The 21,986-nt window shown below is 39.0% G+C and overlaps 1 protein-coding gene and 1 pseudogene across 4 annotated transcripts in view; one reads left to right on the plus strand and one right to left on the minus strand.

Annotated features, from left to right (window-relative positions):
• LOC127656169 (protein MMS22-like) overlaps positions 1-2,081 on the plus strand; it is a 38,890-nt pseudogene extending 36,809 nt beyond the window's left edge.
• Positions 2,082-4,343: 2,262 nt separating this feature from the next.
• The window catches only part of klhl32 (kelch-like family member 32), a 28,123-nt gene continuing 10,480 nt past the window's right edge, over positions 4,344-21,986 (minus strand). For 2 of the 4 annotated variants that reach the window (XM_052144109.1, XM_052144108.1), the window contains 8 exons: positions 13,332-13,439; positions 12,802-12,900; positions 11,157-11,372; positions 7,486-8,212; positions 7,261-7,319; positions 6,223-6,415; positions 5,622-5,716; positions 4,344-5,526 (listed from right to left, as the gene is read on the minus strand). In XM_052144109.1, coding sequence (XP_052000069.1) covers positions 5,365-5,526; positions 5,622-5,716; positions 6,223-6,415; positions 7,261-7,319; positions 7,486-8,212; positions 11,157-11,372; positions 12,802-12,900; positions 13,332-13,439 — 1,659 coding nt within the window. In that variant the 3' untranslated portion in view covers positions 4,344-5,364. Of the gene's footprint in view, positions 5,527-5,621; positions 5,717-6,222; positions 6,416-7,260; positions 7,320-7,485; positions 8,213-11,156; positions 11,373-12,801; positions 12,901-13,331; positions 13,440-21,986 lie in introns of those variants that run through there. The other 2 variants (XM_052144112.1, XM_052144110.1) reach the window with 2 other exon arrangements.

A 21,986-nucleotide genomic window follows, 5' to 3' on the forward strand; every position in this document is an offset into this window, starting at 1 on the left:
GCATGTTATCCCACCATAATTTGAGAATGTTCCAAAGAGCATCTTGTGTGATTCAATGAAAGCAAGTCAGACCATTTTTTTTGTTTTTACAAAATATTTAACATGGTTCATGTCAAAGTGTTCTCAAATTTTGGGCTCCACTGTATATTAACTGGCTTTTCTAAAAGGCCTGTGCCTCATTTTACCAAAGTATTAACACACTGTTACCTATCATTTGCAAAAATCATCTTTGATAAAGACCTCCATTCTGCTGCTCAGATTTAAAATGGAGGATATTTAATTGTTTTAACCAAATCCCTGTGGTGTTTCTCTCAGTAAAGAAACTAAGCACAGAGGTTACACAGCTTATTGTGGAGAAATGCACCACCGCTGTAAGAGAGCAGCCATGTGAACACACCACAACAATTCTACGGTACATGACCTTCAAACTGCTCCGAAACCATGCTCTCTCACTCAGAGCTACCTACTAATTGTTAGTGTGTGGTTTTTGTCTTTTCCCCAGGGCCTTTGTGGAAGAGAATGAAGGTGTATACGACCAGCAGGTGTATAATCTTCTAGAGGTTGTAGCCGTCATTCACCCCTCCACAGTGACTGCTCTTATTCCCTTTATGTCACTGAGTCTTAGAAATACAGAGAGCAAGAGAGGTCTGGGAAAGAACTCTTCACTCAGGTACAGCAGCTGTTGCCTACATGTCTGCTTTGAACTGAAAAGAAACTTGATGCTAAAACGCAATGCCAGCATTTTTTTTACAACTATGTTACTACATAGACCCCATTTACACCTGGAATTAAGATGCCTCTCGGTGATCTGATCACATGTGGTCAGGCGAGACACATTGCTGTTTACATCTGGTCACTTAAATGCGTCTCCTGTGACCACTTGTGTTTGAATTTTGAGCGAAGGGTCTCTGATTTCATGAGGACATAAATCAATCACTATGTCATTTGTTACAGTATGATAATAAACTGCGTAAAGTCATAAATGACAAAGAAAGTGCAAACAAAACAGGTGTGGAGGCAGTCACAAACACAACATTTAGTGCAAAAATTTCCATTGTTTAGGTGAAGTACCTGTGTTAGCCGAGTTAGCTGTGTGTGCTTTTCATCTGTTCTACTCCATGTTGATATCAGACACATTGAAAAAGATGTGTGTATGTATCTGCTTTTTCAAATTTTCCAATCAGATGTTTTTTTCCTTTATAAGCAGCTTGTAACCGGCAAGTTTAAAACGTTTTTGTTGTGCAGCGTTTGATTGATAGGTGAGAGTTAGTGCTTTTGTTGCTGTCCGGGACACATTCAGGATGGATAAGAGGTTAAACCTTAAATGCTATGTGGCCACATGAGCTTTTGACTACTGTGTTATTGTGATCCGCTTACAAAACGTTTTAACCATCCGATATGCCATTTTTTCAATTTGAGCAATTTATCATGAAACGCCACGATGCTAAAAACAATGTACACTAATGTGCACTTCAGGGCATTTTTTACTTAGAATTTCTATATTTGCTGTGCATTATCACATTGAGAATCAATGGTTTGAATGAAGGATGAAAATAAAGGCGCAATTTAAACTGTTCCGAGACCAGTCCAGACAGACAGAACACTGGAGGTTGAGACATTCACTAAATAGGGAGCATCCTATAGCTCTCTATGCAACTAAGTGCATTCACTCCTAAAATCCAAATAAAAGTTCAGTTTCAGGCTGCAGATAGTGTTTGGACTACTCAACATGTTTGGCAGACATGGGACAATGCTAATCAGTACATAAGTTCAGAATTTATAATGTATAATTGTATTTTAACATGGTTGGATGATGCTGGCCATTGCTTTGAATCAGAATGAATTATGCTAATTTCTGATATAATGTCTGTAATGTCTCAAAACATGAATTTTTATCTCAAGTTCCTAACCTTGAATTTATGTTTTTTTTTTTGTGTGTGTGTTTTTATTGATTCACTTTTTCACATGCATTTTATTTTTTACTCTTAAAATCTTTCTGTTTCAGGAATGGCTACAGGAGGCTATTGGCCCTGCTTGGAGACAGTGGCCAGGCTGAGATTATTACTTTAGAAGAAGACTGACTCAGCCTGCATCAAATCGCAAACCTCTAATGTACACTATGTATATAATGTGTAGACTTGATGGTGTATCCGTGTCTGGATTTTGTGAAATAAACTTGTTTTTGTTTGATGACCCATCTGTTCTGTGAGCTATATTTCTGAAGATGTGCTAGTGGGTTAGTGGTTCAAAACTAGTTTTGCTTCATTGCTTCACAGTACAACATTTTTTATTTTTTTCTTTGTGTAGTTTTGTTCATGGTTTTTTAGGATTAGGGCATGTCAAACAACCTCTCTTTGTTTACATCTGCCTAATTTGACTAGCATCTACCATATATAATCCAAAATTGTGGCAAAACACTGTAGAGTTTGACATGGTCTTTGATATCAACAACAAAAGATATGGGAAGCATTTTCTCCATTTTAAAATTTGATAAGCCTGTTTATTCTGCTGTCCTAACTGTGCATGTTATATTGCTACATTTTATTATTTGTATTTAGCATTGTTATCCCCAGCAGTCTACAATCCTTTAGAAGAGACCTGTTACTCACTTTTTGGGTTGTGACCCACCAGTTGAGAACCGCTGTTCTATTTGCACAGTAACATAATTTTAAGGTGCTGGTCAGTGATTAACCTCTAGCAGTCACATCTAGCCAGAGGCTAAAATGAGCTGTCACATGGTCTGCTGTTTCCATGCTTGTTTCCTATGGTCCCTTATTAATCATCAGTTCTTGGCCTGCACTTTTGAGACAACCTCAACAGACTAGTAATCAAACTCAGTCATGAAACCACAAATATGACACCAATGACTCCCTCAATCACACCCACCACCCAAACTTTCCTTTAACTACGGTATTCATACTGTTCACAATCTCCATGCAATTCTTGGCACAAATTGCCTAAAGCCTCTCATCACACTCTACCTCCTACCCCCCAAATCCCAATTTCTTCAGCTCCCAGTTTACTCTTGTAGGCAGCAAGCTTGCACCTCGCCCCGCAGTGTGGTGCAGGCATCACACTTCATTAGAGCAGAGCCATCGAATGAGCCACACTGTCTTTTTAACCTCAGCTGCCACATATCTCTGTCTCGTCACATTTTCATTCTCCGAGATAATCAGCAAACCATTTTAGAGTAACTTTTTCATACGGTAATGCAGCTATGATGTGCGTTGCCAGCCCTTAAGATGCTTTGCATTCAAAAAGACCAATTGTTATAGCAGGGGATACATATTAGCACTGTTCCAAAACCTACCGAGCTGCCTTGCTATCTACAGCCTAACAATGCAGCACCTTTGTCGATACATCTTGCATGCTTTTTTTTTCTTCCACCAAGCTTGTTGCAATTGATTCTGATATTGCCTTCTCTGCGAGAAATGCATGCGATTCTGCCTTATTTTGGCCAAAAAATTTACTGCATATTCTTGACAGTATTTCCCAAACATGGTTCTGGAGTTATTCAACACTCCACATTTTGGAAATCTCCCTTATTTGACACCCAATTCAGTTCATAAAACCAGAGATTCTCTTATAAATAATAAGATAACCTCTGCAGATGAAAACGTAACAGTCAACAAGGACTTTTGAGTCTTCTAAACCAATCATGTAATGGCCTTGATGTAAATGACCCGCTCAGAGTTTTAAGACAGTAAATCAATGGGGGCCTGGGTAAATCAGCGAGTAAAGACACTGACTACCACCCCTGGAGTCACAAGTTTGAATCCAGGGCGTGTGGAGTGACTCCAGCCAGGTCTCCTAAGCAACCAAATTGGCCCGGTTGCTAGGGAGGGTAGAGTCACATGGGGTAAAACTCCTCGGTTCTGGCTCTCGGTGGGGCGCATGGTGAGTTTTGCGTGGATGCCGCAGAAAATAGTGTGAAGCCTCCACATGCACTATGTCTCCGTGGTAATGTGCTCAACAATCCACATTACAATATGCGTGAACTGACGGTCTCAGACATGGAGGCAACTGAGATTCGTCCCCTGCCACCCGGATTGAGGTGAGTCACTACGCCACCACGAGGACATAGAGCTCATTGAGAAATGGGTAATTCCCATTTTGGGGAGAAAATAATAAATAAAACTACAGTAAATCACCACTGATGGAACACCCAACTAACAAGCTAAGAAGCCTCTTTAGATGCTGTCTAAGTAGGCAGCTCAATAAGATTGGTGCAAAGCTACTGTATGTCTGTTGTGATAATTGCTTTTATCCAATATACAGTATCAATGATTCAAGGACTCATTGTGTCAATCTATTGCATTACAATACATAAAGGTTGTGTTTATTGAGACATTATGTTGAAAAAAAAAAAGTGTGCCCTTTTTTTTGTTATGGTATGGGCAGTATTCGATGGTGAACAGTCAAGGTGCTGGTTTTGATGCAGGCTGAGATTGTGAAGATGCTATGTATTTATGCATTTTTGTCATAAGCTGAGGTCATACACATTCAGTAAACAATTGTAGTCTTTATGAATTTCCATTGAAAGTACAGTTTTTCACTGCATCACTGACTAGGAAATTAAATGAAATGGAAAGGAATCAACATTTAGCAGGGTCCAATGCACCATTTGACCAAGTCGCTGAACATAATGGTTGGAATGGAGAGTCCAGAGAGTCCAAATAAGTATGTATAAGTATTGCACCTTAATGTAAATACTGAACGTTCAGCAAGTGGACCATAAGAATATGTGAAAATGGTCAAATCTACCCAAAAGCCCACAATATCCACTTTGGTCCATATTTTGCCCTTAGTTCTTGTGGTGCTCCATTGGTGATGTAATTCTGGATGGATTGTTGGGTAGTAGTCAGAAATGTGTATCGCAGGTAAGCTTGTGAGCACCCCTTTGAACTATAAAATGACAAATGGGACACCCTACAGTCTTGTGCACTTGACATAAAAGCACAAGCGAAGGCCACAAGACCACATGTCGACATCAAGTGTACCATTTGGGGCTTGGCCTTAGAGTGGCTCTCAATCATCCTGAAAAAAGATTCTTAAATTGGGCCCATGGTTTAGCACCATTGCACATCCAGTTCAGAAATGCATTAGGAAAACAAGCCTGGCAATAAATTGTTCTCCATTCTTTACCTTCATTGAAAATGTTTCCACAAAGAACTCTACATCCATAAGAACACTTCATACTGGCTATACAAGAACAATGTTGGACTTCATTCACCAGTCACAATTCATAGAGCTTCTAAGTTTATGGGGGGTAGAATAGGCTTTCACATGATGCCATTTGTTCATAGTGTGTTTGTCCCAATATGAATGTCCAGGTTGAGTTACTTTATGGATGGATGGTGCAGGTTAGAGCGCTCCTATCCGGTGATGTGGCATTTGTAGGGTTTGCAGGTTGGGGCAGGTGAAGTATGGGGCCGGTAAGAAACATGTTGCTACTCCATTCGATGCGAACGGGAGCGTTGGTCCATAAAAAACCTCCTCTTTCCCTTTGGTGCTCACGTCTAGCACCTGCCAAACAGACAAATTATATAATCTCAACACATGCAGGATTAATTACAAAATATGTAATTCCCCCCATATGTGTACCTTTCAAGTCAACTCACCTGAATGCAGGCAAGAGGTTCATTTGTCCAGATAGAATATCCACCAACCACATAGATTCTGTCATCATGCACAGATACTCCTGCCTCATTTTGGCCTACAAGGAAAATCGAGAGTAAAGAAAATTAAACTTAAAAACTAGATTTCCTTGCCATGCAAAACTCGACACAATGCCAGGGTGTTGCTGACTGGTCCAATTTGGAAAGTTTTCACAAAACCCTAATCATAAGTATAAGCAATAGTAATAGTGATGTATGTCTTAGCAAGTACCATGGTAAAACCATGTTTATGGACATGCACCAAGGTATAAAACTATGGTATTATTTATAGTAACTTGGGAGTATTGTATATGAATATGGATTTGAATATGGTAATTATTCAGTACCATGGTATTACTATCTGATTCCAACACTGCCACAGTACTACTTTGTAATGATAGAAGAATTACAATATGATGATTATCTTGTAAACAAGATGCCTTAAGAAAAAAATACAGTATATGGAAAAACTTGACATATAGGTATTCTGCAAGAATGGGTGTCTTTATAAGCACATGTTCATGTCTCCTCTCATCACATGGCTAGATTTTGTGTGTGTAGTGACCTGTAAGGAGACTGAAGGTGCAGCGTGTCCACTGGTCCATGTCTATGTCATATGAGTCGATGTGTCTAACCAGGATACGGTCATTGTTGTAGTCCAGATCATTACCCCCCAGCACATACAGCTGCCTTTTTACTGCCGCCATCACATGGTAGACCCTCCTCTGCAACATGGGACTGTGTGCCAACCACTGATTCTTTGAGAGAGATTTTTAATTCATAAATTATACCAGAAATAAAATGATAAATGGCACACCTATAGTAGTATTCTGCTTGTGTATTTTCAAAAGCAACTGTTTAATATTTGTATCTATTGAATATTACAGTGCATCTGTGTGTGCATTTATTTGTGAAAGGTTTGTGAAGAGATTGCACAAATAGAGTGAGCGAGAGTGTGAATATACACTTGTGTGTGTTTGGCAACCATCTGTTGAGGGTACTGTGGGTGGGGGGTTGTTGTTCCTGGCAGGTGAATGCAAAGCCACTTTGAATACCAATGAGTCTCTGCCTCCTGCTCTTTCCTACCTTCAGTCTCTCCCATTTTCTTTCTTTATATCTCTCTCTTTGAAATGCACAGTTGTCTGTACTGACTACAGGAGTTCTGAAATACTTCAATTCTTGTGTCTTATTAAATGCAACACTATTACATTAGACTCGCACAAAAACATAAATATGTTATGCAACAGATCAGTGTTGGAAATTGACTTTTCCATTAAGGGGCACTGCAGTGTATGCCCTCTTGTCGGTGAAAATAGTACCCTTACAAAAATCTAGAGTTCCGGCAAACTTGCCGCAAATTTGCCGCTTATTATTTACACATGCAAATGAGTTTTGAGGCACACTCTTCATTGTCACCAAAGATTTGCTTCAGGTTCACCACTACCGGTGAAGAGCTGCAAACTTCTGACAAACATTTGTGGTGAATCACAAGCTCATTAGCATGTGAAAATAATAAGTTGAAAGTTTGTCAGAACTCTAGATTTTTTGTAAGTGTCCCCATTAATTTCTGACCCTATAACAGATAATAAATATTGGTAGTTACCTGTCCTGGGTCATATACCATCAGTCGATTCTGGTACTGAGCTGTGTTAGTGACGCCACCTGTAGAAGGAGGAGCCATCATCATATATTTTAAACTGGACACCAGTAATGGCTTTGAGTCTGTGTGAGAATGCATGTGTGTGAATGCATTGGGAAGTGCCTTAACGTGTTGAGTGTCAAGTCATATGCATAATATTGTGGTAAAATGGTAGGAATGTATTAGTACCTGAAACCCAGAGCAGCCCATCTGCCACACAACCTGCATGGCAGGATAGCGAGCGGTCAAATGATTGTACATAGGTCCATTTGTTCTTCTTGGGGCAATATCGCTCAACACTGGGCAGAACTTGCCTCAGTTCATTCCTTCCCCCAACGGCATAGAGATACTGTCCCAAAGCTCCCAGCACGAAGTGTTCCCTGCACGCCTTCATTGGTGCAATATCAGTCCAGCGGTTTACCCTCGGATCGTACCGACACGCCGTCCTCACTGCACACATCCTTCCAGTGGCGTGTTCCACCTCTCCACCAGCCACAAACATAAAGTTCCCCATGACGGCCACACAGTGGTGACTTCGCCCAGCAGGCATCGGCGCCAGCTCACTCCAGTTTGAACCTCCGGCCACACGCATGTGCTCCTGTGCAGCAGGGTTGAAGAAACGCAGCTCTCGTACACGGCTGACTTCCCGTTTACGCCCACCAACGATATACAGCGTTAGCGATTGAAAACGGGGTGTAGTGCGGGCTGTTTGTCGTAAAGGCTGCGCAAATAAGGACCGGTGGTAATCCAATGCTTCCTCCACCAGGGCGGCAACAGTGGTGCTGGAGTTGAGGAAGGTGTGACTATTGGCCACACAGTGCAGGGCGGATACCTCCATAAGGCCGTAGCGCACGTGTTGCAGCAGTTCCTCCATGTACTGGTATCTGCAGTCATGCTCCAGCCAACGCACCAGCAACTACAGCGGGGCAAAGTGGCTCATCAGTATTCAGCACCGATTCAGGATCAGAAGATCACACTGCTCATATCACAGGCTGCGGCTCACACTATCCACAAACTACTGTCTGTCTATGCAGGAGCAACACTTTGTATCATTACATGCTAATGCTTAAGATATTGTGTCTCTATATAGTGACAAGAAGACAGCTGCAAATGAGGGGGGGTATCTGTGAGCATACACACATGTAGTTGTGAGGTGCACTTTTGAAGCACACACACATACACACCCTCTCTGCCAGCACAGCCAGGGGAGTTAGACAAAGGGGAGTTAATTGGACTTGAGAGCAATCTAGACTGTTTAGCTGCAGCGGCATTCAAATATGGTGGAGATGGTTGGAGATAAGCGATGCCACTCTCGTGGAAACAAAGTGGCTTTTAACACAATCAGCCCTGAGACAGAGAACTTATTACAGCATGCTGAGATCATGGGCCACAACCTCTAGATGTTACACAGCTGTCTCCTACACAGAAATGGCAAATATAAATGCTGGTAAAACATTTTCATTGGAGTATTTCCTCATTTGATGGTTTTCATGCCAAGATGTAAATGGTTTGATTTAATTATATGCACTCCAAGTACAGTTACAAAACCATTTACAGTATACTAACTGCAGGGAACGGACCCCTAGGAGCGATGCAGAGTTAAAGGTGCAGTGTGTCATTTCTACACCATTAGCAGCACAACGGAATTGCAAAACTAACGATTGTTTCAAAACAGGTTTCCCCAAAGTACCCTCTGTCTGTCATGCAGTCCCATCCCTACATTTTCAACAAAATAGATTAACACTATAAAAATTACACAGAAGCTTCAAAGGGATAGTTCATCCACATTGTAAATTATATCATCATTTACTCATCCTCATGTTGTTTCAAACCCATGACTTTCTTCTGTGGAACACATAAGGAGAAGTTAGGCAGAATGTTAGGGACTAACATCCTCAGCCACCATTCACTATATTTGTATGGAAAAAAGATGCAATGAAAGTGAATGTTGACTGAGACTAACATTCTGACTAATGGTGTTCCACAAAAGAAAGAGTTACTGTATATGGGTTTGGAACAGCATGAGGGTGAGTAAATGATTACAGAATTTTCCTTTTGGGGTGAACTATTTCTTTAAGTGCACACAGAAGATTTCAGTAAAACCCTCTATTCCATTCCTGTTTGCCATGAACACTTGTATAAAGCTCTATTGAGGTTCTGCCTCGCTTTATTCTGTTCTATAAATTTCTTTAGTTTTTTTTCAACCCTCCTCCTCCTTTTCAAGAGAAGAGAGGAAGAAAGTGAATGAGTGAAAGTGGTAAAGGAAAGAACAAGGAAGAGAAAGAGGGAGAGAGAGTGAGGTGTGAGCGAGGCAGCGTCTGTTGACTGTGAAGGTCACACTGGATCAGAGAACTTCCTCAGGGCAGACAATAAATGAACTCCCCCACCCATACCCGCATGGAGAAAGACAGACAGAGTGAGCACGAGAGGAGAAAAAAGAACAAGGAAAATGTGATTTCCAGAGTGTGAGACTGAGAACTCTGCATGACGATGATTGACAGGCAAACTATATCGAGGGTAGTATTGGGGGGCGCACGTTCGAACTGGCGGACGGCAGTACCAGCCCCTGTGCCCATCACGCTTGCGTCTGATGCCCAAATTAACCTTCTCTGCAAAGTGAAGGAGGCCCAAAGCAGCCTAATCAGGGCCTGATTATGGCAGCAGCGACTGGTTAAAGGGTCAGGGTAATTGTGCCATCAGAGGCCTGATTGTTTTCAATCAGCAGGGCGGCCGGAGTGACAGCTGGGGGATTGAGGCTCTGATGGAGCCGCAGTGGGCCTAATCAGAAAGGCTTGGTGGGGGAGGGGTGTTGGGGGGTGCTTGATTGGTGCAAATGAATAGTCACACCAACTACTAGTAAAAATGCTTCTATTTTACATTCCTTTCTGAAGTGCTACATTTTTTCTTCATATTTTCTTAATATATTGTCTTCATAACATTTTGAGTGGAAAGTTTAATTAAAATATTTACATGAATTTTGTAGTGTTTGGAATGTCCTCCTTTTGCTTTAAAGAAATATTCCAGGTTCAATACAAGTTAAGCTCAATCAACTGCATTTGTGGCATAATGTTGAATACCACAAAAAATTATTTTGACTTGCCCCTTTAAAAAATTTTTTTAAATCTGACAATGAAATGTCAACAAACCCTAAAATGACTGTAACATTGACAATTTAAACAACATTGCTGGTCAAATAAAAGAGTTTTAACTGAAGAATTAATGCAAGTGCTTTATAAAATTATAAGCTTCACTTTTAAACCTTCTGCCTTTAAACCCTCCAAACATTTGCCCCATTAATTTCCATCGTAAGTGCCTCACTGTAACATTGATTTATTTATTTTATATAAGGAGATATAAAGGAGGGGCTAAATTCATTTTTGTGGTCATTAGCATTATGCCACAAATGCTGTTGATTGAGCATAACTTGTATTAAACCCATAATATTCCTTAAATGACAGCATGCATCCAAGCTGGCATGAGCTTTACAAGTTTATGCAAAACCTGATGATATATGTTATGGCAGCATGATTTGAGAATGTTCTAAAGAGCATCTTGTGTGCTTCAATGGAAGAAAGGAAATCTGACCTTTTTATACAAAGGAGTTAACATTGTTAATGTCACAAATTTGCTGGCATTTGATTAATGTCTTCATGAAATAGCGCAATCCTAAATATTTCTTCTTCATTTTACATAACAACTTCGTTTTAAACATTTCAAAATCTGAAAAAAAAAAAATATTTTCAATGTGGTCTCAGACTTTTAGACACCACAGTAAATGCTAATATTTATGCATTACAGTTACCTATGCTGTTCAGAGATGTTCTGAATAGTGAAAGTCTGTGAATTAGCGGTCCACACACCTGCCATATCTTCTCCTCACTGAGGGAGGTGAGGCGGTCGCTTTTTAGCACTTCCCTGAGGAGGCGATAAGGTAGAAGCAGCACTTCCTCTTGTCTGCTCTGCTGCAGCTCAGAGAGGTTGTCCACTAGAAAGCCCACCACTGCCTCCTCCAGGGCCGGCAAATGGAAAAGGTCTGCCAGTCTGTAGAGGTCCAAGTAGTTCAAGCTGTTCAGCTCCTACAGGCACAATTTAAATAAAACAGATTTAAAGTCAGAAATTATGTTTTATTCATACTTAAGCATATAAAAACAAACTTGTTCAGCATACAATTTTACACCTGGCATTAAATAGTTAGTTTACCCAAATGAAATGTCTGTCATCATTTAATCATCCTTATGTTGTTCGAAGCCCCTTTGACTTTCTTCTTTGGAACAAAAAGGTGTTAATTTTTATTTTTATTTGACATACAATGGCAGTGAAAAGTGATTCTGCCTAACATTTCCTTTAGTGTTCTACAGAAGAAAGTCATAAATATTTATCTGTTTCTTACCCACACCTATCATATCACTTGTGAAGATATGGATTTAACTTCTGGAGTCATATGGATTACTTTTATGCTGCCTTTATGTCCTTTTTGGACCTTCTGACTTCTGGTCACCATTCACTTGCATTGTGAAGACCAACAGAGCTTTGTTTGTGTTCAGCAGATGAAAGAATGTCATACACATTTGGGATGGTATGAGGGTGAGTAAATGATGAGAGAATTTTTGTATTGTATTTTTGAATTACATTTTTGTCTACTATGAACTATCCCTTTAATGCCAGGTGTAAATGGGGCGTCAGTAATATCCTTACATCCTTTCAAACACACAAATGTGTGTTTCAAACGATCATTGGGGCCACAACTCTACAGAGCTGCATACCTTCAAAATACACAATATTCAAAAATGTACAATTAAAGTCAGGAAAAACCAGAAGAGAGTGAAATAATGGGGGGTCGATTCAGACAGGATGTTCCAGATGAAGAAAGACGGCTTCACACAGAGATAGACTGCCATCTACTGGTAAGATACGCAGTGATTAGATATGAGAAAAACACTGCAAAACTACAACAGCAAAATGTTTTTCACTACATGGCCAAAGGTATCTAGACATCCCTACTAATTAACAGGTTTGGCTATTTCAGCTACACCCATTACTAACAGGTGCATAAAATCAAGCATGCAGCCAAGCAATCTCCATAGACAAATATTTTTGATAGAAAGATGTATACCAAAAGAGGTAAGTGCTTTTCAAAGTGGTCAGAAGTTGCCACCAATAAAATAGTTTACTAAGTCTGGTGTCTTGACTGACCTGCACAAAGCCCAGACCTGAATCCCACTGAAAACCTGAAAGGATTACTTTGCCCAACATCAATGATAGACCTCAATGATTCTCGTGTCTGAATTGTAGCAAATCCCTACTACCATGTTCCAACATTTAGAGGAATATCTAGCTGTTATATCAGCAAAGTGAGGTACAACATTGAAATGAAATATCAAACAAGTACAAATGGGTGTGGTGTTCAGGTGTCTACATACTTTTGGCCATTTAGTATATTTTACTTGCTGAAAACATTAATGAACCATTTATGTTGTCATGGTAGAAGTATCTGGAAAGACATACTTGAATGAGATAGTGGGAACAGAGGCTGAGCAGGTCCAGCAGCTGAAGGTGGCTTCCAGCAGACAGGACGTCTTGAATTATTCCTGGCTCCAGCAGGATCTAAAGGCAGAGTGCATGAGTAAGACTATACTGACAAAGTAAAACCTTGCTTTGGTCACAACTGATTGGTTTATATATATATATATATATATATACACACCATATATATAGATTATAATTACAGTATATACAAGAAATAGATTAAAGTGAATGGAAAGAAAGCCCTTATATGAAGATGGGTTGGCATGAATTATGCTAATAGCTAACTGTGGGCAGATCAGTGCTGGCCTAGATAAATCTTTCTTTGTGAATCTCCAAGGTAAAATATGATTATTCATAAGCATTTCACTTGTCTGCTCTTGTTTAGTGTGGATTCATGGTGGTTTCCTTCCAGAACTTTGAGACCTCTCCTTGCTTGAGGCAGAGCTGATTTTGCTTGTTTTTTGTTTGTCATGGGTTTATCAAAGCTGTGTGGGCTTTGTTGAATTTACCTGGCCTGTGTAGGCGAAGTCCAGTACGTGCTTCAGTCCCACACTAGTCACACCCTGGAGATTTACCTCATCTGCCTCACTCTCCACCATGCAAAGGCTGAACATGGCCTAAAGATACATAAACATATATTCAGCAGAATGCACGAAAGAACTAGATTACTGTAGTTGACGGTAAATAGCTGTTAAAGAAAAAAATCTTTAACCTAGTGCATTGTATTTTGGCTAAGCTGTATGCAATGCATAATTTAAACCGACTGATCTCAGTTCAGAAGACTCTGGGCTGACAGTAAAGGATTAACTTGTTGACACACAGCCATGTGACATGACAAAACAACATAGTGCTGATCACAGCGGAAATTCTTAAAAAAAAAAAAAAAAGCCAACAAAACTACATCTGCTAAGAAACACAATTAAGCTTTTACATTGAAACCTGTTTGAGTCAAAAGATTAGAGTCTCTAGTTTCATCCGGTATGCCATTTTTTAAAGGGGCATTCGGTAGTTCTCTAGCTAACATTAGCATTGCTCTTCTTCGTGTACTTTAAATACCAATACGACAGTTGTGTTAGACACTGTACTGCCATTTATTGATGTGGATAAGCATGAACGTCTCTGCTAACCCCGGCAGCTTTGGAATATCATTTGCATCTGGAAAATGTCTGAATTTGAGGTAATTTGTAAAGATATTTATTATTACTATAATATAATTGCTTTGCCTAAAAACAAACACCAGAATTCAAGTGAACAGACTTCTACAGTAAAGTACAGATTATTATTGTCCCACATAACAATAATCTTTGGAGTCTGTCTATGTTTCACATTATTTCTAAAGACAGTTATTACATTTATTAGAGAGCTGCTTAGTGTAAAATAAACCTCAATTATCTAGCGATACAGGATGTTATGGTAAAGGAAAGATTTTAATTTTTTTCGATGATCAAATTTAGCATGTCCATGAATTTGAAGAACTTGTTTTGTTTCCTACCAAACCAACATGATTGTTTACTCAAAATCCACAACCATCGCTGTGCCAAGCTACTAAACGAATAAAGATGTATGCCCACGGATGTAGTGCAGGGTACACGCAGTTATACACCATATACCACTTCTTTATAAGTCTGCATTGCGTATACCCACTTCTAAATCCCCTCTGAGGTAACGTTAAAAGATAAAAAGCTGAAACTGACATCCCTAGTTTGTCCCCTGCTTTTCAGAATGGTTAGAGCATGAAATTGTTAAAGCTACAGTAGGTCGTATTTATTAATTGAAAAAAAAAATTCTATATAAACATGGAGTCTTGTTAAATGAGGCCCTGTGAGACATTAGTTAGCACCACAAACCCTGGCTGGTGGTGAAGAGCATCATGTATATGGGGAAAAATGGGGGAGCTGTTTCTCAATTCAATTAATTTCAAAGTTGCATACTGCAGCTTTAAGAGCACAAAACTGTTTACAAGAGCACAACACTAGCCACTTTATATTGCTCACAATGTGCACCAGATGGAAGTATTTAACTTTAAAATGCAAAAAGAATTCTTATGGGGGAGCACGCCCCCGAACCCCCTAGAGGGTCAGAGGTCCACCCCCCATAGTCTCACAAAATCCCATGGGAAACACTGCAATCGTATGTGAATAAATACATATATACCCTAAAAACATCCAGTAAAGACTGCCGTAGACTACCTGCAAGGTTAGAGAATAGTTGGACAATTTTCATTTGTGGATGACTAAGGAATAAGGAATAGGTCAAGCAAAATTAATAATTATGTAGTTGTCTCTTCCTAGTCTTTGGGCCAATATTGATTGCAAAATCTTCACCTCTTATGTGGCTAATATTAATTTCATAATGATCCTTACTCCATGAAGTCAAGCAACAGAAGTTAAGTGAAAACTACTATTTGCCCATTTTGGGGTGAACTAAATATGCAAGACTAGTCTTACATGTCACTGTTTATTACACAGGGAGTTCATCCTTCGCTGGTCCGCTTTAAAAAAAAATGGTGGGGGGGTGGGGGGCATAAATTAAGAGTATACCTACTTCTCCAGGCACCACTATACCACTGCGTGGCCATTTCATAGAGGTGGAGGTAGATGGGTCCCCTTACTATAGCTGTGATTACAAAGAAATGAACATTTATTTTCTACACGTTGCTTTCTGGTTGTGTTTGTAAACACCGCTGAAAACTGTCCTTTACTAACATACGTTAACTAGACGTAATTCCTAAAAGGTTTGAGGAGAACTTATTTTGAGTTTTCTGTAAATTCCACTGATACTATTTCAGAGAGTGGTCTAAACAATTAATAATGTCTTACCTGTCCAACCAAAAAAGAAGCATTATCTGCATCACTACTCATGTTTTTCTCCATTATCAAATCTTTCCACCTTGTGTATGCCCTACCGATGTTTACTCAAATGTTTTGCCTTTGCCGGACTTTCTGAGCTTTTTCGCTTCTCGATCTACTGAATCTCCTGTTGTCTCTGCTTCTAAAGCACGATAATAAGTATGTTCCATTGTATGCTTTTTTGCTCTTCGCGTCAACAATCACTGCGGTATGCATATCCATGTGTATCTACATAGGCGTCAGTCAATGAGCGCAAGGATTTTTTTCTTCGATGTTTAGTGAATCACAGCTGACCATGTCATTTCAACATGGCGAAACACACTGTAGGGTTGACCCGCACCATGTATAATAAAAACACATTTTTTTACATTCTTCATCTCATGTGAGTGCACACCATTCAGATCACTCTTCAAAAGCTGAAACATTTTGCTTTTAAAAGCTTTATATGAAGTTAGGATGACAATAAGGTCCATTTTGAACTGTTCTGAGACCAGTGAAGAGAGACAGCACACTGGAGGTCAAGTTATTCACTAAATAGGGGGTAAGGGAGCATCCTATAGCTACCTATGCAACTAAGTGCATTCACTCCTAAAATCTGACCAGAAGTTCAGTTTCATGCTGCAGATGATGTTTTGACCACTCAACATGTTTGGCAGACATGAGATAATGGTAAGCAGTACATATATTCTGAATATGTAATGTAGAATTTTATTTTAGCATGGTTAGCTGTGATTGGATGATGCTGGCCATTACTTTGAATCAGAATTAATCATGCTAATTTCTGATGTAATATCTGTAACGTTTCAAAAACATTAATAACCAACACTCCTGGAAACATAATAAATACTTTGAAAAATAAAAATATGACTAAGTTTCACAACTTAGTCCCCCTGTTCACATGTTTTTTTAATGTTTATTAAGTGCTATTAATTACAAGTTAAAAAGGGAAATGGAAAATGCACACAGCAGTCACACTCGGGTCTCAGGACGATAATTACACAAGCAAAAACATCAGTCTGAATCCCATGTATTCTCAGCCTCAAAATGCAGCCATCTGACAGTCCATTCGCTGGCCAGATGCATACAGCACACAAAACTGGAAAGCAATTACTCGACAAGCTCTTGTCAAATTGGCTGACTTCACACAACTTGCAGGAGAAAGGCCATGATTTTTAATCAGTCCATTTTGGAAATAAAGTTGTGTTTACAAGGTACTGGGCTGATACAATGAGCACTGGATTTGCCAAAGTTTGCCATGTTAAAGGCATTTAAAGCACTTAGTAGCAAGTTAACAAGATATTCATCCACAAGCCTAACTAGATTTTATTTTTTAGGGTGAAAGCGATTAAATTATTTCATGTTACCTTTGGATGGACATAAAATCTGTTTACAGAATCTATGCATATTTTCTGCAATTATTTCAGTGTTTTCTGTACAGCTGTTTGTTGGGATTACAGTACTTTCAATATTTTTTCATGCTGTTCTATTATTGTTATGTAATATTATTATTATATATTTCAGACAAAACCACCCTTTTACGGCACATAGAACAAACCAAACTGTGGTTGGTTGCTTTACATGTCTGTAAGAGCATCTTCCTATATAAGTGAACAGTCCTTGGCCAGAAGAAGCTGAAATATGGACCAGACCTCACGCCCATTAGTCCATGGTTTGGCTAGGTGAGACACCGACGTAGACAGCTATACTGAGTAAGAAAGTGAGTCCATGACCATTAATCAGTACATACTGTACTTTTACACACACTAAATAAAGACACAAAGAGACCAACCCCATCCAGCGGTGTTCTCTGGCAGGAGTACACTAATCAAAAGTATAGATTGCTGTCACAGAATGGGTGTGTGAGATTGCCACTGATCAGAGCCCACAGAGAAAAGGAAGTTAGAGGACATTGGATCATCATTATACCTACCGACACTGAGGTACAAACCTAACTGCTCCTAATGATAAACTGCCAGCATGAAATCAAAGGACCTACGGTGTGTCTGTCTGCCTATATCCAGCTCTGGAAAAAATTAAGAGACCACTGCAAAATGATCAGTTTCTCTGGATTTACTATTTATAGGTATGTGTTCGAGTAAAATGAAAATTCTTGTTGTATTCTATAAAGTACTGACAACATTTCTCCCAAATTCCAAATAAAAATATTGTCATTAAGAGCATTTATTTGCAGAAAATGACAACTGGTCAAAATACATTTACATTTACTCATTTGGCAGACGCTTTTATCCAAAGCGACTTACAAAAGAGGAAAACATAAGCAAATCATCTTAACGAGACATTTGTACGAAAAGTGCCATACTACAAAGTTTTACTAGCATCAGAACAGCATTCAAAACAGATTTAAGTGCAACAAGTGCTCTTGGAAAAGATGTGAGCCATTTTTTTTTAAGACAGAGAGTGAATCAGCTTCACAGATGGAGTTGGGAAGGTCATTCCATCAATGTGGTATGATGAAACTGAGAGTCCGGGAAAGTGTTTTGGTGCCTCTTTGTTTTGGTACAACAAGGCGACATTCCTTAGCTGACCGCAGGCCTCTGGCAGGAGCGTAGCTCTGCATAAATGATTTTAGGTATGCTGGAGCAGACCCAGTGACTGTTTTGTATGCCAGCATCAGAGCCTTGAATTTAATATGTGCATCAACCGGCAGCCAGTGGAGAGAGACAAAGAATGGTGTAACATGCTCTCTCTTTGGTTCATTAAAGACCAGACGTGCTGCAGCATTCTGGATCATTTGCAGAGGTCTAATTGCACATGCAGGAAGGCCTGCAATGAGAGAGTTACGGTAGTCCAGTCTAGTTATGACAATTGACTGAACAAGCAGTTGTGTGGCATGTTCAGAGAGGAAAGGTCTTATTTTCCTGATATTGTAGAGTGTAAATCTACATGATCTTGCAGTCTTTGAGATGTGGTCTGTGAAATTTAGCTTGTTATAGATGGTTACCCTAGATTTATGACCGTTTTGGAAGGCGATACAAGTTCATATTCAATTTTAAACAACACAATACTAATGTTTTCAAATATATAAAATAAAATATAGTTCTAAAATCTATAATTGGTGGAATAAACCTGATTTTCAATCACAGCTGCATCTTGGCATGCTCTCTACCAGTCTTTCACATTGCAGTTGGATGACTTCATGCAACTCCTGGTGCAAAAATTCAAGCAGCTCTGTTTTGTTTGATGGCTTGTGGCCATCCATCTCTTTTTCATTTTCCAGAGGTTTTCAATGGGGTTCAGGTCTGGAGATTACGCTGACCATGACAGGGTCTTGATCTGGTGGTCCTCCATCCACACCTTGATTGACCTGGCTGTGTGGCATGGAGCACTGTCATGCTGGAAAACCAGGATCTGTGATGATCTGGGGGTGCTTTAGCAAGGCTGGAATTGGGCAGATTCGTCATTGTAAATGAGGCATGAATCAAGACATGTACAATATTTTCCTTGAAGAAAACTTGCTTCCTTCTGCTCTGACAATATTCCCCAACTCTGAGGATAGTTTTTTACAGCAGGACAATGCTCAATACCACACAGCCAGTTCAATCGAGGTAAAAACAATCATTTTCATTTTACTCAAACACATTCCCATAAATAGTAAATCCAGAGAAACTGATATTTTTTCCAGAGCTGTGTATATATATATATATATATATATATATGACACTCTTATCTAAACCTCATTAGAAATTAAAATCCAGGACTTGGCTCAGTCTGAAGTCTTTGACTGCTGAAAATAGACTACAGAAAATGTCTATAATGTTTTGCCTCTGCTGTTGCATATCACCTCACCTTGAAAAACATTTGAAGTGAATGGTACAAGTCTACTGTCTGTGTCTATTTTAAGAGTGGCACATTTATAATGGCTGACCTTGGTTCACATTCAGACATTGAAAAAGTGCTAAGAGCCTCATTAGAGCTATGAGTTGTTGGTTTGTTGATGGCTACTTAGTGAACTCCTCATTGGGTCACCACTAGCCATAAGCAAGACTGAAGGAATTTTTTAGAAGGGCATTGTGGGTAATAAGGATGACCAGACCTGAGTCACATCTCTTGCTGGATGGCTTCTGACCCTGAAAAAACAAGACTTTATATAACTGGAAAAATTATTTTGTGGTTAATATAGCAGAAAAAGTTCTACACTGAATAAGTTAAAGTGTGAACTTGAAAATATTAATTAAATTCTGCATTTGTACTCAATTTAATCATGTAAAAATTAATGTTCTAGCTTACAAGTAAATACGTCTTACAATTGTTTTTATCTTTACAATGCGTCATCATGTATCAGTCTTGAAGTAGAAGCCCTCATTATTGTTTGCTAATTTGAGTAAATTTCACAGGTAAATAAAATAAGTAAAACTCAACCAGCATGTACGGGCTTCAATAATTAATGAGCTTGCTTGGTTTCATTGTTTGCAAGTTGATTTACATTAAATAAACCCCATTCAAAATGAAAGTGTTTTCATTTTTGGGCCATATTAAAATCCAAACTAATCTGGATAACAAACAAATGTATTGTTTTTATTTTTACCCTCATGTCATTTCAGACCTGTATGACTTTCTTTCTTCTGTGGAACTGTAAGACTCAGTCACTACTTGCTTTCATTGTACACTGTAGTATTATACATGAAGAAGAATTGAAACGATATGACTTGAATCTAGTTTTCAACCTTTGCAGTCCTGGAATTCTTCACCATCATAAATCAAATGGCCCAGGCATCCTCATTGGTCAGAAAGGCCCCTCCGCAACCTGATCTCCTGATCTTCCACACAGAGTTAAAGCAGACTTCTCTTTTGTAAGGTTACAAGGACCATAAGATTTGCACAACTCTTAAGACATTTCATCTTAATCTAGACTTGCTAGATAATGCTAAAAAATCACTTTGAACTGTGGTAACGTTTGTAACTAACAAATGAATGACTATAGACTGCACATCACTGCACACATTTTAAAGAGTTCCATCAAATCACCTATAATTGATAAATATAATCTTTCTTAATTTTGTATGATTCATCTCATTCTACTAAGAATGGTAACTATAAGGCTTAACTTGATAAAATGCAATGATGTGTAAAAACCAATATAATTTTGTAACCAGAGATTTTCATGTTTCGTTACCAACACGTATAACATCCATAAACAAATGTCACGTTTAGTATGTAAGCATTTGTTTGGTTACATAGAGAAAGCAGATGACAAAGAATATCATGTCATTGCACTATTTGTAAGATATAAAGTTCATGATTAAATATGCACACTTTTTGAGCAGGAAAATAGTGAGAATCTCTAACAAAGGACCCTAAATCGACTGTCGGGAAAGACAGCCCAGTTGACCATGTGACTCTGAAACGTCACTTCTGATTGGCACAGGACACCTTTGAGGACGAGGCCTATTTCAGTTCAAATATTTCCAAACAGGAAGAACACGCTCTCTTCTCTCTGTCTCTTCTCTTCTGCTTCATCTTCTGCTCGGCTGACTTCTCAGACTTTGCGCTGACTCTTCCCCGTGTGAGATCCACAGAAGCTCGGGACTCGACGTCCCGAGGAGGAGTGAGAAGGCCTAACCTCACTAATTCAGCTAACCTCACTAATTCATACAGACAATACATTTCGATCATACAGAGATCAAAACATCGACGAAACAGAACTTTCGACCAAGAACCAAGCAACACAAAGAACGCAAGGAAACACCATAAAGACACGCAAGTACATCACCAATATTGGGATCAAAGTGCTGGTGTATTAATTAAATAATTTGGGTAATCTGATTGCAAATCGATGTAGACTCAAAGAAGGATAAATGGTTCTTAAGGTATTGTCAACAGACTCCGTAAAGTTCATTTTCACTGTACTGAGCAGTTATTTCACATTCTGTCACTTTTCACAAACCTGTCTCATGTATAAACACGAGTTAGATTAGATTTATGTTTAGAATAATAATAAAGTTTGTCTGTGTTCAAAGACAACGTGACTGTGGTATATTTTGATAAATAATCTCATCCCTGTTTCTAAAAGATGTCGTTTCAAAGCTGTACCTAAATACATGTGATATTATTTTCAATAAGCCATGAGAATAATATCACTCCAATAAGTGAATTAATCATAATTCACTTATTAAAGCTAATTCCTTACAGTAGAACTTGTGAGCTGATACAACTAGACGTTGTATTACTATTTCAATGGTGTAGAATCTATTAAGACAAATAATTTAGTTATTGTCATTTATCTAATTTATAATGGTCACTGAACGCGACTAATTCCGGTATACATTTAATTACCTAATAAGGTACAATAAGGCG

Source organism: Xyrauchen texanus, chromosome 15 (assembly GCF_025860055.1).
Source record: "Xyrauchen texanus isolate HMW12.3.18 chromosome 15, RBS_HiC_50CHRs, whole genome shotgun sequence".
NCBI lineage: Eukaryota > Metazoa > Chordata > Actinopteri > Cypriniformes > Catostomidae > Xyrauchen > Xyrauchen texanus.